The sequence below is a fragment of the Megalobrama amblycephala genome, linkage group LG5, assembly GCF_018812025.1.
Source record: "Megalobrama amblycephala isolate DHTTF-2021 linkage group LG5, ASM1881202v1, whole genome shotgun sequence".
Classification (NCBI taxonomy): domain Eukaryota; kingdom Metazoa; phylum Chordata; class Actinopteri; order Cypriniformes; family Xenocyprididae; genus Megalobrama; species Megalobrama amblycephala.
The window spans coordinates 20,560,224-20,576,096 of NC_063048.1; the positions used below are offsets into that span (position 1 = coordinate 20,560,224).

Genomic DNA, 15,873 nt, shown 5'->3' on the forward strand with positions numbered 1-15,873 from the left:
TCCAAGATTTTAAATTGGTCTCAAATAATTTCTTGCTTTCTTACTCTCTCTCCTGCTGTCTGTTGGCATCTGTCTCTCTCTCTCTCTCTCTCTTTTTCTCACTCTGAGAGTGGCATGAAAAATGTTACATTCTGGGCAGAGACTGCGCGTCTGTAATGAGAGGGTTATTAACAGTGATGTTTCGATTAGCACATAAGCTTCCTGTGCAGGTGGGAAGGGAGTGTTTCTGTCAGATATCCTGAACCCTCACTCACCCCAAGAACTGAGTCAAGCCTCACTAATGAATACCCGACACACTGTCACTGTCTCACTCGCTCCAGTCCCCTTTCAGCTCTATCAGTGCTTTCTGCCTTGATGCCTTTCTTGCTTGTTTTAATATAGATAAAGTAAGTGTACTATATATTAACTTATACTTTAGGTTAAAATGTACTCAAGTTAAATATTATTATATTATGTGATAAGTGTGATCATCTTGTGTGAATAATAATTAATAGTTGTAGATGTCACACTTTGGGACACATTCATTTCAAATGTACTACCCAAATACTCTCCTATGTTGTAATGTCTTTCTTTTTCATTATCATGTTTTTTTTCCCCTCACTTTGTTTTTCAGTTTATTGTATGTGTTGTAGGTCTAAGAGAAAAAGTAAGAGGGTGAATGTTTATGGTTGTTCTGGTTTCTCTGTCAGTGCGGGTTTTAGTGTGTGTGTTTGTTATGGGTCACTCTGGTCGAGTTCATTCTCACAGAGGTGGGTGAGGAGGTAATAGGGGATTGGAGAAATGAGAAAGGAAGAAAAGATGAGAAACGGAGAAGGCGGTGGAATGTTTGTTGTATTTCAGTTCCCCTGGCAGGCACTGAGCTAACAGGTGGGGATTACTTCTGCCAAAACACTGCTATTACTATTTACTGTAACCAGAGAACACACACAAACTTTGTGTGTGTGTGTGTGTGTGTGTGTGTGTGTGTGTGTGTGTGTGTGTGTGTGTGTGTGTGTGTGTGTGTGTTTTATTTCCCCTTAAGAGTTTCTCCTTTTTGACCTAAAATATTACACAAGAAGACTAGCGGTAGTCACACAGATAGATCCAAAGCACATTTTTAAATCGGTTTCCTGTGCTAGGAGCTAATTGATTTACAGAAGTAGTTTCATATAGTGTTTGGACATAATAGAGTAGGACCCATTATACCACTTTCTCTCTCTCTCTCTCTCTCTTTCCTACCTGGGCCCTGTTTAGATGTTTATACATGACCAGGCCTGCGCTGATTTTTGTGTAATTTGGAACACCCTTTATTCATGCATATGCCGGTTCTTATTTTGTTTGTTTATTAAATATTTTGGCTAATTTGGTTATTTTTTCAGTTACCAGTACAAGCACAACACTCTCGGCTGCATTCATGCGTTTTTCCATGTTTTAACAATATAGAATTGGCGTATAGAATCCCGCAGTGGTGCTGAGAATGTGGAAAAAGACTCAGTATAGGCCTGAACATGAGGAATGAAATCACTTTTTCATCCAGTTACACAGAATGAATGTGTCTGGATTAAAAAGGAAATGGTTAGAGTGTGCATATTAAGGAAAACAGGCTTTTACTTGCTCTGGTGAAATTGCAGAGTTTGATATACTGCATAAACATACACTAAAGCTCTGTTCGCACAGGACCAGTTTTCTTCCCTGAAGAGGTCAGGTAATTTCATATTGCAAAAAATTGCAATACGAAATTACCATATTGAACTTTTTACAGTAAAAAATTAGAGACTTTATATAGAAAATAAAATTATTTTCACAAAACGCATCTCAGTTTTGATCTTTGTTGATTTACTTAATTAAAACTAAAAATTTTTGTCACACTGCTGGTGGCACTTCATTACAGAATTAGGTGTTTTTTGCCAACTTTCTAATTATAAACACTCCCATCTTTGTAAAAACAAATACTATGATACTATATTAATAGTATATATATATATATATATATATATATATATATATATATACAGTACAGTCCAAAAGTTTGGAACCACTAAGATCTTTAATGTTTTTAAAAGAAGTTTCGTCTGCTCACCAAGGCTACATTTATTTAATTAAAAATACAGTAAAAACAGTAATATTGTGAAATATTATTACAATTTAAAATAACTGTTTTCTATTTGAATATATTTAACAAAGTAATTTATTCCTGTGATGGCAAAGCTGAATTTTCAGCATCATTACTCCAGTCTTCAGTGTCACATGATCCTTCAGAAATCATTCTAATATGCTGATCTGCTGCTCAAGAAACATTTAATGTGTACAATTGTACAAAATATTTGTGTACAATATTTTTTTTCAGGATTATTTGATGAATAGAAAGTTCAAAAGAACAGTGTTTATCTGAAATCTAATCTTTTGTAACATTATAAATGTCTTTACTGCCACTTTTGATTGATTTAATGCATCCTTGCTGAATAAAAGTATTCATTTCTTTAATTTCTTTTCAAAAAAATAAAAATAAAAATTCTTATTGACCCCAAACTTTTGAACGGTAGTGTATAATGCTACAGAAGCTTTGTATTTCAGATAAATGCTGTTCTTTTGAACTTTCTATTCATCAAGGAATCCTGAAAACTGAAAAGTACACAACTGTTTTCAACATTGAAAATAATCATAAATGTTTCTTGAGCAGCAGATCAGCATATTAGAATGATTTCTGAAGGATCATGTTACACTGAAGACTGGAGTAACGATGCTGAAAATTCAGCTTTGCATCTCAGGAATAAATTACTTTGTCAAATATATTTAAATAGTACACAGTTATTTTAAATTGTAATAATATTTCACAATATTACTGTTTTTTACTGTATTTTTAATTAAATAAATGTAGCCTTGGTGAGCAGACGAAACTTCTTTTAAAAACATTAAAAATCTTAGTTGTTCCAAACTTTTGGACTGATAAATATATATATATAGCGCCACAAGACAAACAAGAATGTCTGTGAATGTCGTATCTGTGTGACTCGTACAAGACTCGTACAGAAAGCTGTGTGCCAGTATCGAGTTGTCTTTTGTGCTTAAACAAACAATAAAACAGAATTATACCAAAATGGCAGTTTCGATCTGTGTCATGTTCGACAGCGACGGGTCTTAAAATCACAGCAGCCTAATAAACCGTTGTCGTGATGTCTGTCGTTAATGTTAATCAAAGAACAAAGGTAAAATTGAAGCTTTAATAAGGATTAATCTATATTTAATTTATAATTTATGCAGTGAAGACTGTAAAGTGTTTGATAACTTTTATTCAATTCTGTATATTTTATACCTGTTAAAAAGGTAGGAAGGCTACTGGTAAATATGACATTTATTATAATGGATTTATGTGAAGATTGATTTTTTTTATTTACACTTATTTTTTTAAAGCCTAATAAATGTTGAAAATGATCGCTTTCAGTTAAATTGTAATGTTGAATGTCAATAATTATTTTTTTAAATAATTTTCATAGAGACATCAGTACCAGTATTAGTATCAGTGATACTGGCCTTCATTCATAAAAAGATGCCATTAAACAAATATTTAAAATATACTGTCTTTAAGTTGTTTCTGCATTAATTTGGAGAGTAACTGTGAAATTAAACTGTGAAACTCCAATGTTTTTAATAGCGATGTGATTAATTAGTTATTTTTTTTTAATTGATTGACAGCACTAATGTATATGTATATATACAATCAAACCAAAAAAATATTCAGACACTAGATATCATTTTTTGTATTTTTTACTAGTGGGTGCAGGACACTATAGTTCATTTATGTAAGTGAGGATTGCAAAATAAAGTAAACTGTGACATATTATACCCCAACATTCTTCATACAGTAGACTACCATTAAAATTGATAAAAATTTGGGACCAAAAATTATTCAGACACTTTGACCTGACCATGTTTTGCTTAAGTGTTATCTGACATAATTAAGATGATTTTTTTCTGACACAGTTTAACTCTGAGATCTTGTCATATTTTACCTTTTTTTTAAACTATAGTGAATAAACTGTAATAATGAATGAAATGTCTGAATAAATTTTGGTTTGACTGTGTATATATATATATATATATATATATATATATATATATATATATATATATATATATATATATATATATATACAGTACAGTCCAAAAGTTTGGAACCACTACGATTTTTAATGTTTTTAAAAGAAGTTTCGTCTGCTCACCAAGGCTACATTTTTTTAATTAAAAATACAGTAAAAAACAGTAATATTGTGAAATAGTATTACAATTTAAAATAACTGTGTACTATTTAAATATATTTCACAAAGTAATTTATTCCTGTGATGGCAAAGCTGAATTTTCAGCATCGTTACTCCAGTCTTCAGTGTAACATGATCCTTCAGAAATCATTCTAATATGCTGATTTGCTGCTCAAGAAACATTTATGATTATTTTCAATGTTGAAAACAGTTGTGTACTTTTTTTTTCAGGATTCCTTGATGAATAGAAAGTTCAAAAGAACAGCATTTATCTGAAATACAAAGCTTCTGTAGCATTATGCACTACCGTTCAAAAGTTTGGGGTCAGTAAGAATTTTTATTTTAATTTTTTTGAAAAGAAATTAAAGAAATGAATACTTTTATTCAGCAAGGATGCATTAAATCAATCAAAAGTGGCAGTAAAGACATTTATAATGTTACAAAAGATTAGATTTCAGATAAACACTGTTCTTTTGAACTTTCTATTCATCAAATAATCCTGAAAAAAAATATTGTACACAAATATTTTGTACAATTGTACACATTAAATTTTTCTTGAGCAGCAGATCAGCATATTAGAATGATTTCTGAAGGATCATGTGACACTGAAGACTGGAGTAATGATGCTGAAAATTCAGCTTTGCCATCACAGGAATAAATTACTTTGTGAAATATATTCAAATAGAAAACAGTTATTTTAAATTGTAATAATATTTCACAATATTACTGTTTTTACTGTATTTTTAATTAAATAAATGTAGCCTTGGTGAGCAGACGAAACTTCTTTTAAAAACATTAAAAATCTTAGTGGTTCCAAACTTTTGGACTGTACTGTATATATATATATATATATATATATATATATATATATATATATATATATATATATATATATATATATAATCTCAAGTCCTTTGCACATAGTTTTGAATGTACAGTACAAAAAAGCTTGAGGTACAGAGTGGGTGGAAAATAGTCATAAAAACTAAATTATGGTGCAAGAAACCTTTTGTAAACATTACAAGTTGACTTCAGAGGAAAATTATATAAAATGCCATGAAAGTTTGAGATATGACCTCTTTAAATCCAGAGTGGTGCAATAAGGCTCAGTCAGGAGCAGTGAGTTAGTTTGTGTATATGTATATGGGAAAGAGAGAGAGCTGAACTTTAAAAAAAAAAAAAAAAAATCACTAAGCAACAGATGTGATGGAGTGGCTGCCATTCAAATGAGGAAAGAGAAACTTGGTGGGAGAAAATAGTGCTGAGAGGGAGGCAAAGAGGGGTGCTGTATAAATGAGCTGGTGCGGGTGGAAACATTGGCATGGTTCTCTTGAAAGATTAGTGGAGCAGGAAAATCCTGCTGCCGGTGGAGACCGATCCCCCTGGATTAGATCAATTTTACACACCTTTACTAGACTTATGACACACACACACTTAAACTCACAAAGTCTGAGCTATCATACTTCTTTGGAGTTGGCCTTTCGCCTTCTGCAGTGGAACTTTTAAGCTGCTGATCTTTCTCCTGTGACTTTTTCACAGGATTAAAACTTCCTGCACTAATCTACGGTGGCCTGCAGGTCCTGTTTCCTTCCGAACAAATCCAGGCACGGTTGGATGAGGCACGTTTTATAGTGAGGTTCCCCAAGTTGGGCTGAAAGTGAGGGCTATTCCTCTGGCTGACACCAGTGATTTGCTGAATGTCAATTCACACACTGGCCTGCAGCGAACGGGGGTGCATTAATGCTTATTAGCTCTCTGAAAAGGAGGTTATTAAATGTCTTGGGTTTGGTAATGAGCTCAGCTTTAGATTCATGATGTTGAAACAAGCAGAAGAAGCAATCCGTCCTCATTATAGAAGAAGAAAGGCAGGAGGAGTAGAAAAAAAGGACAGAGAGGGAAAGGAGAAACAGAGAGTGAAAGACAGAAAAAAAGTTCTAATTTGTTTAAATTCTTATTCATGTGATATATAACACTTTTTGTTGTTGTTGTTGTTGGATTTCAACTTTTAGTTTCGTAAGTCTTTAATGTGAAGAACACTCACACAGTCCAGCAACACATACTGACGTTATTTGTAATTTCATGTCTCTGTATGTTGTTGATTCTTACAATTATACTTTTACTTTTATCTATCTAAAAATCTGATAATGGGAAATAATTAAAGGGACAGTTCACCCAAAAATGTACCTGCCCTCAAGTTTACTTGCCCTGTATGTATTTTTTCCTTCTCCTGAACACAAAAGACGATACTATAAAAAATGTCGTAACCAAACAGTTGATCTTTTTCCATGCTATGGAAGTCAGTGTGGCCAACTGTTTGGTTACCCGTATTTTTCAAAATATCTTCTTTTTGTGTTCACTGTTCAGGTGAAGAAATAAATTCATACATGTTTGGAACAACAAATTTTTGGGTGAACTATCCCTTTTGAATGGATTTTGCCTATAATGTAAGATCACAAGAATTTTTGGTCGGTATGATGAAAATGATGTAATGACAGTGACATTTCTTACATGTCTTACATTTCTTTTTTTGGAGATAAACCTTGGACTTTCGAGTTACTCAGCAGTCAATTCATGAAAAGATTTATGAAAATACTGTATCTGAATGATCTTTTTCAATTACTAATTGTTTTGGTAATGACAGCGAAAAACTACTCTCAGATCATGAAAAAAAAAATCAGAAAATGTATCACATTTCTGATCTTCAAACTGTCAAATACACTACCATTCAAAAGTGTGGGCTTGATAAGATTTTTAAATGTTTTTGAAAGACTACATTTATTAAGTTGGCTTGAAAAAGCCAACTTACTGTTATGCTATTTTCTTCTGAGACTAAAATTTCCAACTTTAACTCCTCCTAGAGCTTTAACTCTACATACTCCAAACTCGGGTCAGACCTTCAAACTGTTCTGACTTAGTGTGCTATATCTTTTCTAACTTATCCGACTTACGGTTTTCCTAAAAATGACTGTTAAAGCTCGGAAAAATCCCATTGACTTTCATTGACGGAATGTTCAAATGAGCCAAGACTTTCAAATTCCAACTATTAAAATTCAAATTTAAACTACGGAAGCCCATTAGACTCAAACTCAATTAGACTCAAGTGCCATTCTATGTACTATTTCTAATCCATTGAAACTCATAAATCTACTCATAACTCATAATCTATCTATCTCTCTCTAATATGATCTATCTATCTCATAGCAACCACCCAAAACAACTTAGCAACTGCATAGCAACACCTTAGCAACCACTCAGAATACCCTAGCAACCACATAGCAACACCCTAGAAACCACCCCGAGTACCCTAGCAACTGCACAGCAACACCTTAGCAACCACTCAGAGTACCCTAGCAACCGTATAGCAACACCTTAGCAACCACTTGAGTTCCCTAGCAACCGCATAGCAACACCCTAGCAACGATCTATCTATCAAAACTACTAAACTAAAACTTTCAAACTGAAAACTTTCAAACTTCAAACTTTTAAAACTACTTCAAACTTTCTAGCTAGGCTTTTTCAAGCCAACTTAAAGTTTGTCTTCAAACATTTTAATCTAGTTTGATAATGCTATTTTAAAATGTAATTTATTCCTGTATTGGCAAAGCCGAATTTTCAGCATCATTACTCCAGTCGTCAGTGTCACATGATCCTTCAGAAATCATTCTAATATACTGATTTGGTATTTAAGAAATATTTCTTTCCATTATCAAACAGTTGTGCTGCTTATTATTTTTGTGGAAAACGTGATACATTTTTTTCAGGATATTTTGATGAATAGAAAGTTTAAAATGACAACATTTATTTGAAAAAGATTGTAATAATATAAACACCTTTACTGTCGCTTTTAATCAATTTAATGTATTCTTGAGGAATAAAAATCAAAAAAGTCTCAAACTCCCAACTTTTGAACAGTAGAGTGTATATACTAATACTAATTGTACGCACAAATTTCAGTTGACTTTTAAGGTTCTTAGAACAGAGTGCAAAATATAATTTCCCTCATGCTTTTTATACATTTTTATAGAGTGGCAGTTGAAAAGTCGGGCAAGACCCAGAATAGAGGCATTCTTTCTAAGTTAACCTTTAAAAACTTTAATTGGACCACTTTAAAAATAAGGCAAAGGCAATTAAAGTAACACAATAAAAAGTTAAATGCTAATCTATCCTTTATAACAATTGAAATATTTTTCCTTTTTCCTCCGTCAGCATAAATCATTTTTTTCCTGTAGTTTCATTTTAGAAGTTCTTAGCTCACAATAAGTAAAGAATCACCCATATAGAAGAGTAATGGAGGGATATCAAGTGAGATGAGTCTGTGTGTGTGTGTGAGGTGACATCTGATAATCTCCTAATCCTGCTGAGTCATGTTATGAGGGCAGTTTTGTTTGTAATCCACTGACAGGAAGTTGGCCCTCTCGGAGGTCCAGCTATCCCATACCTCCCCCCCTCGTTTTTGTCGTTGTGTTGTGCACGCTTCCCCTCTTCAGGATGCATCGTTTCAAAGCCGGCAGATGGAGACGTGCTGAGATAAAAAAAAATTTCCCAACACAAAAGACTTCATGGATTGGTTCGGTCCAGTTCCTGGGAGGCAGAGATAATAACACTCGTCCCAGTTATCAGTGCTATGCTGAGGGAGAAATCAATCACACACACCGTTTAAATTAATAAAACTCTTTTCATCTGATGTATTATATTTTGTGAAAAGTCAGAGTCTGTCTGCCTATGTATGGGTGGTGTTTTACTGTGGTCACATGAATCTTCTTTTTTGGTGCTTCAATATGTCTCTTTGTGTTTTGAGAAGCCTGCAAACTTGGCTGAAATAAGCGTGCGGCGTAATGTGCTGTATGTATGTACTGGTTTAAGAAGGCATGTTTTATGTTTGTGTACATGCACACACTAAAAATACACATGGGGCAAACTAACTTAACAGTTAACTGCTTTTGCACGCTGCGTGTCCCTGTAATCCATGTGCTAAATGTGCACTGTGAGTATTTAAATTAAGTTATTGTCATTCAGGAGTCTGGATCGCAGTGGTGGAGTGATTTACGCTGGATTGATTTACGCCACTAAGTTTTTGGTATGTTTACCGTTACCTAATTTTCATTATTTGTTCATGTTTTTGTGAATTCCTCTAGAACAGGAGTGTCCAAACCTGCTCCTGGAGGGCCACTGCTCCAACTTACCTCAACACACCTGCCTGGAAGTTTCTAACAAAAACAAAAAGCCCTTTTTTTTAATGTGTGTCAATGGAGGAGAGGCTTCACTACGCTGAATAAACTGCTTTTGTGGGAAAACGGCTTATCATTTATAAGCACATCGGTAAATCTTAAACATGTTTGCTCTTAAACATTTAACATTTAAACATTAAACAAAAAACACTGTTTTATAAGAGGTTACTGACAATTGCGAGACAGGTTTGATTCAGTTTACGGCACTTCTCATTCATTTCTATGGTATCCACAAACAGTGATTGACTGTTGCACAGCTCTGAACGAAATTCAATGGTGTCAAGGCTGTAATGTGATTGGTTATCAAGATACATGTGATCCAAGTTAGCCGTTATGCTTTATACAATGGTAGAGCATGGACTACTATCTTGTAAGGCCATGAATAGCTGGTTCAAATGTGTTTAATTGGGGTTGGATCTAAACTCTTCTGGACAGTGGCACTCCTGAAGCAGGATTGGACACCCCTGACCTAGAATGTACATAAAACCTTGAAATATCCATCTGTGTGTTGTGTACATTTACTGAATGAGTGCTGGTAGCCCTTTGCTTTTATTCGTTAACATGAGGTAATGAATTAGTAGCGTTATTTTAGTAGTGTTTATATGCTCTGGTCATTATTAGTAATATTTTGAGCTTTTATTTTTATACAATATTAAATGTTTAGTCCTTGTGCTTTATTTGCATATCTATTTTTTTACTTTATAATTTTTCTAAATAGTTTTAATTTACTTTTTATTTCAGCTTATTTATATTTCAGTTAGTTGCCAAGGAATTTTCATCTAAAAGATTTTCATCTAATATTTTTTTATTTGATTTCAGCTTTATTTTAATTAAATGTTAAATGTTTTTAGTTTTTGTTAATAACGACACTGGTTACTAACAATGAACAATTCTTTTACTGCATTTATTAATCTAGGTTAATGTTAATTTTTGCATATTCATGTGTTATTTCAGGTTTACAAATGTTAATGATTTGAACTTTTTTGTGTGAAATGAATGAATGAATGAATGAATGAATGAATTATCAGTTTATAAGTGGGGTTAAATGTAAATAAATCACACACATTCTCATTGAAAAGAAGGAATGCTTTGAATATTTTAAAGAGGCAGTTTACCCCAAAAGTAACATTCTGTCATCATTTACTAACCTCCATGTCATTTCAAACATGTATGGCTTTCTTTTTTACATAAGATAATGGTGAATTTTGGTAATTAAACAATTCTGGTCACCATTGACTTGCATTGTATGGGGAAAAAAAACTTAAAAAAAAAATCAAAATATCCTTTTTTCACAGAAGAAAGGACATCACACAGATTTGCAACAACATAAGTGTGAGTAATTGACAGAATTGTCATTTTTGGGTGTGCCTTTTCTTTTAAGAGGAAGTGATAAACTTAAACTGCTTGGAATGTGAAGTCTTCAGTTTGAGTTTGTGGTTTTACATAGCTATATTTATTATTTATAGTCCTCAGAAGTTAGAACAATTTGTAAGTTGGCAAACCTGTTTTTTAAAAACAAAAGTCTGTTGTATGTCAGATGTCCTAATTTAAATAGCAGGGTAAATGTGTGTGTGTGTATGTTTGTAGTCATGGAGGTGCGTTAGTGTTGATCCCTTCATTTGATGTCTAGAGGACTCAAGAGGCTGTGCTGTGCCACTGCATTATTCATCCACCCTTTCTCTCTCTCTCTCTCTCTCTCTCTTTCCTTTCTCTCCATTCACTGTTCTTCTAGCTTTGGTAGAGTTGACTGAAAGGATTAGACAGACAGATTCACCCTCTATTGACAGAACACCATCACACATCTTCCATCGGAAACTTGTGTGGATTTGTGTATGAAGGTTAAAATTTAAATATATGCCCCAGATACGATTGTCAGTGACACACAGAGGATGTCAGATCTCTCTGAATGATAAATTCTCTATATCTGTCATCCTCCCATAACATGTCATATTTTTGAGTTGTAATCCTGTGGTAATCAAACAGCAGCACAGTGAAAAACTTGATAATGTATTGTCACTTCACACTGATGTGGGTGGCTTGTTACAGAAGCAGAAAAGGCTCTTATAACACCACTTATTCTGTTGTCTGAAAGGTTAACATGAAGACACCGCAATCAGCCTGTCCTTCGGTCAGCACACACACACACACACACACACACACAGAGTTGCAATCAGTGAGTCGCAGGGTCGAAACATGTCAGGGTGTCACTGTGGTCTGTCTGCCATCCTGTTAGTGTCTCTTGGTACTGACTGTCCAGTAGCGGTGTGAATGAGAGGGAGAGAGAGTGGGTTAGTTGTTAGAGCATTCTGGGAGCACATGCCCTGATAGTGTCTCATTCTGTTTTGTAATCGTTAAGAGCTTTTTAGCTCTACCAAAATGCCAGCTTTTGTTTCTGCTGCCATTTTTATAAGAGCTATTGTTTTTGCTTGCATTTTGGTACAGTTTGTGATTATTGGTTTACCCAGATGACATTTTATTGCTCAGTGGATGTTCTTTCAAAACATGTGTAATTTAAAGGTCTTTTTTTATTTCAAGTAACCCAAAAATGAAAACTCATTTTTAAAGTCTCGTACACACGGGGACGATTATCACACGCGCTTATCGCCAGCGTTTTTCGTGTTCGTACCCAAGCGATTTTCTCTGGCGATGCGCAGAGTGAACGTGCAAATTCACTCCCTGACAGTATATACCGCTTGTGCTTAGTGCAAGTGAATGGTAATGCAAAAAACATATTTAGACATTAATAAAATGAAAGAAGATAAAAATACAGATACGAAATGAAATACATGGCATATACGTGACATGAGGACATGGTAGTCAGAAACGGTAGTGCAAATAAGTCACAATGACAGTAGTGCAAGTGAACGGTAGTGCAAATAAACATATTTATGAAATAGACATTCTCAACAATATTTCTTGAATGTAAAAGAAAAAAAAAACAATAAAAATACAGAAATAAAATGGCATATAATACACATCTATTGGTGTGGCCAAGAACTGGAAGAGCACCCATAGTTTGTAGGGGTCTTCCTCGTCTATTTACTTCCTCTTCGTCGTCTTGGTAACTGTATGCTCAGCAAGACCGTTTTGTGCTTGAGCGCCACCAAGTCGTGTTTTACTGTAACTTCAGCAGCTCCAGGCACGTGAACAAAAGCGGCAGTCTCATTGGTCGGCCAGTTTTTAATGCGGCGTGTCAAACCAAAAAAAGCGAACCCGAGGCGTTTTTAAAAAAAAATGACGCTTTTACGGCTGGCGTTTTGCGCGTCGGTGTGCACACTCACATTGGCGCCTTTTGTTTGGTCACGAGGCGTTAAACGTCGGCAATAAATGCGCGCGATAATCGTCCCGGTGTGAACAAGCCTTAAGGGTGTAATTTATTCACTATTAGAGGGTTAGTTCACCCAAAATTTCTGTCATTAATTACTCAGCCTCATGTCGTTCCAAACCCGTAAGACCTTCATTCATCTTCAGAACACAAATTAAGATATTTTGATGAAATCCGAGAGATTTTTTTTTTTTATCTCCCATAGAAAGCAACGAAATGACCACATTCAAGGTCCAGAAAAGTAGTGAAGACATGGTAAAAATAGTCAACATGACTACAGTGCTTCAATCTTAATGTTATGAAGTGACGAGAATACTTTTTGTGTGCAAAAACAAAACAAAAATAATGACTTTATTCAACAGTTTGCGTTGAAGACACATTGCAGAGCTTCTATTAGGTTCAGAACGTTGACTATTTTAACCGTGTCTTCAATACTTTTCTGGACCTTGAATGTGGTAATTTCATTGCTTTCTATGGGAGATAAAAAAAAAAACCTCTCAGATTTCATCTAAAATATCTTAAATTGTGTTCTGAAAATGAACGAAGGTCTTGCGGGTTTGGAATGACATGAGGGTGAGTAATTCATGACAGAAATTTCATTTTTGGGTGAACTAACCATTTGTCGTTCCAAAGCTGTATGACATTTTACTTTTTCTTTCCAATGACGTTTGAGAGCTACAGTGGGGGGCAAGAAGTAGTTTTTGGAAGAACATCATGGTAAGTAAAGACAAAATTTTCTTACACTATAAAGTTGGAGGGGCCGTGGCCCCACTGTGTCTTTGAAAAACAATTGCGATATGAAAGATGTCTCGTTTGTGATGTATTATTTCCATGAGTAGATGTGTCATATATTATATAAAGCAGACCATATCTCTCTCTTTTTGTTAGTCGTGTCTTTGTCTTAATCTTTCTTTTCTAAACCTGGCTCAGTGGAGGTTGTCCTGCTTCATTTCCCTATTTCCGCTCTGGCCTGGTTCACAAACGTATTTATAGATGTCTCCTCAGGCCCCTGGCAACACACACGTGTTCCCCTGGTTTTTGTCTTAGATGCACCATCTCCTAATTCAGTAACGTGTACAGCAGGGTTGGATCTGTTCTCATCTTGCCATGTCACAGTAAATGTACTCTGCATCAGTTCAGATGTTTGTACACTTTCAGTTGTTTTGTGCTAGTGATGTTGTATCATACTGTAGTGTTATGTAAGAGCCCCGACAGGTGCAGCCAAGTTTCTTATATTAGAGTGAGAAGAACATACGTGAGGACGAAAAAGAGTGAGAGAGGATATCATGCTGTGCGCAGAAAAATGCAATAAATGCCAAACATTTTCTGATAGAAAGGAAGGTAATTATGAATGCGCAGAGAGGATGCACACTCCAGGGTGCAGGGGCGTGTTTGAGCACTAATGCCAATATCAAGAGCAGGTTATGTGGACAGGTTTGTGTGTACAGTTACATGGCAACCACAAGCAAAAAATTAATTTTGTTGTCTATGTGTAGAACATTGTCCCTATACTACATTTCAAAAGTTTGGGGTCATTTTTTTAAAAGAAATTACAGATGCATCTCAATAAATTAGTCGTGGAAAAGTTCATTTATTTCAGTAATTCAACTCAAATTGTGGAACTCCTGTATTAAATAAATTCAGTGCACACAGACTGAAGTACTTTAAGTCTTTGGTTCTGTTAATTGTGATGATTTTGGCTCACATTTAACAAAAACCCACCAATTCATCTCAATAAATTAGAATACTTAGTAAGATCAATATAAAAAAGGATGTTTTAAACAGAAATGTCAGGCTTCTGAAAAGTATGTTCATTTCTATGCACTCAATACTTGGTTGGGCCTCCTTTTGCATGAATTATTGCATCAATGCGGCGTGGCGTGGAGGCGATCAGTCTGTGGCACTGCTCGGGTGTAATGGGAGCCCAGGTTGCTTTGATAGTGGCCTTCATGTCATCTGCATTGTTGGGTCTGATGTCTCTCTTCTTTATCTTGACAATACCATAGATTCTCTATGGGGTTCAGGTCAGACGAGTTTGCTGGCCAATCAAGCACAGTAACACCATGGTCATTGAACCAGCTTTTGGTACCTTTGGCAGTGTGGGAAGGTGCCAAATCCTGCTGGAAAATGAAATCAGCATCTCCATAAAGCTTGTCAGCAGAAGGAAGCACGAAGTGCTCTAAAATTTCCTGGTAGGTGGCTACGTTGACTGTGGACTTCAGAAAACACAGTAGACCAACACCAGCAGATGACATGGCAGCCCAAATCATCACTGACTGTGGAAACTTCACACTGGACTTCAAGCAACATGGTTTCTGTGCCTCTCCACTCTTCCTCCAGACTCTGGACCTTGATTTCCAAAATTTACTTTCATCTGAAAAGAGGGCTTTGGACCACTGAGCAACAGTCCAGTTCTTTTTCTCCTTAGCCCAGGTAAGACGCTTCTGACGTTGTCTTTGGTTCAAAAGTGTCTTGGTAAGTGGAATGTGACAGTTGGAGCCCATTTCCTGAAGATGTCTGTGTGTGGTGGCTCTTGATGCACTGACTCCAGTTTCAGTCCACTCCTTTTGAAGCTCTCCTACGTTCTTAAATCGGCTTCGCCTGACAATCTTCTCAAGCCTGCGGTCATTCCTTTCACTTGTACATCTTTTCCTACCACACTTTTTCCTTCCAGTCAACTTTCCATGAATATGCTTTGGCACAGCACTCTGTGAACAGCCAGCTCTTTCAGCAGTGACCCTCTGTGGCTTACCCTCATTGTAGAGGGTCTTGATGATCATCTTCTGGACAACTGTCAAGTCAGCAGACTTCCCCATGACTGCTGTTGGGATTGCTGACCTAAACCCAGTATTTATACCCTGAGAATGGTCATTTAATAGAACTTGAAATTAAATATTCTAATAATATGAGATACTGAGCAGCAAGCTGTAATCATCAAAATAAAAACAAAAAAGTCTGGAAATATTTTACTTCGTCTAATAAATCTAGAATATATTTAAGTTTTACTTTTTTAATTAAATTACAGAAAAAAATAACTTTTTCATGATATTCTAATTTATCGAGGTGCACCTGTAATAGTTTTATT

At 35.1% G+C, this 15,873-nt stretch overlaps 1 protein-coding gene across 8 annotated transcripts in view; it reads left to right on the forward strand.

Moving 5' to 3' along the window:
• slc8a1b (solute carrier family 8 member 1b) overlaps positions 1 to 15,873 on the forward strand; it is a 134,071-nt gene that overhangs the window by 35,285 nt on the left and 82,913 nt on the right. Inside the window, exon 1 of one of the 8 annotated variants that reach the window (XM_048191136.1) lies at positions 13,344 to 13,505. The exons of the other annotated variants lie outside the window; for them this stretch is intronic. Within the exon in view, the coding sequence (XP_048047093.1) occupies positions 13,426 to 13,505 (80 nt within the window). The 5' untranslated portion in view covers positions 13,344 to 13,425. Of the gene's footprint in view, positions 1 to 13,343; positions 13,506 to 15,873 lie in introns of those variants that run through there. 8 annotated transcript variants of the gene reach the window in all.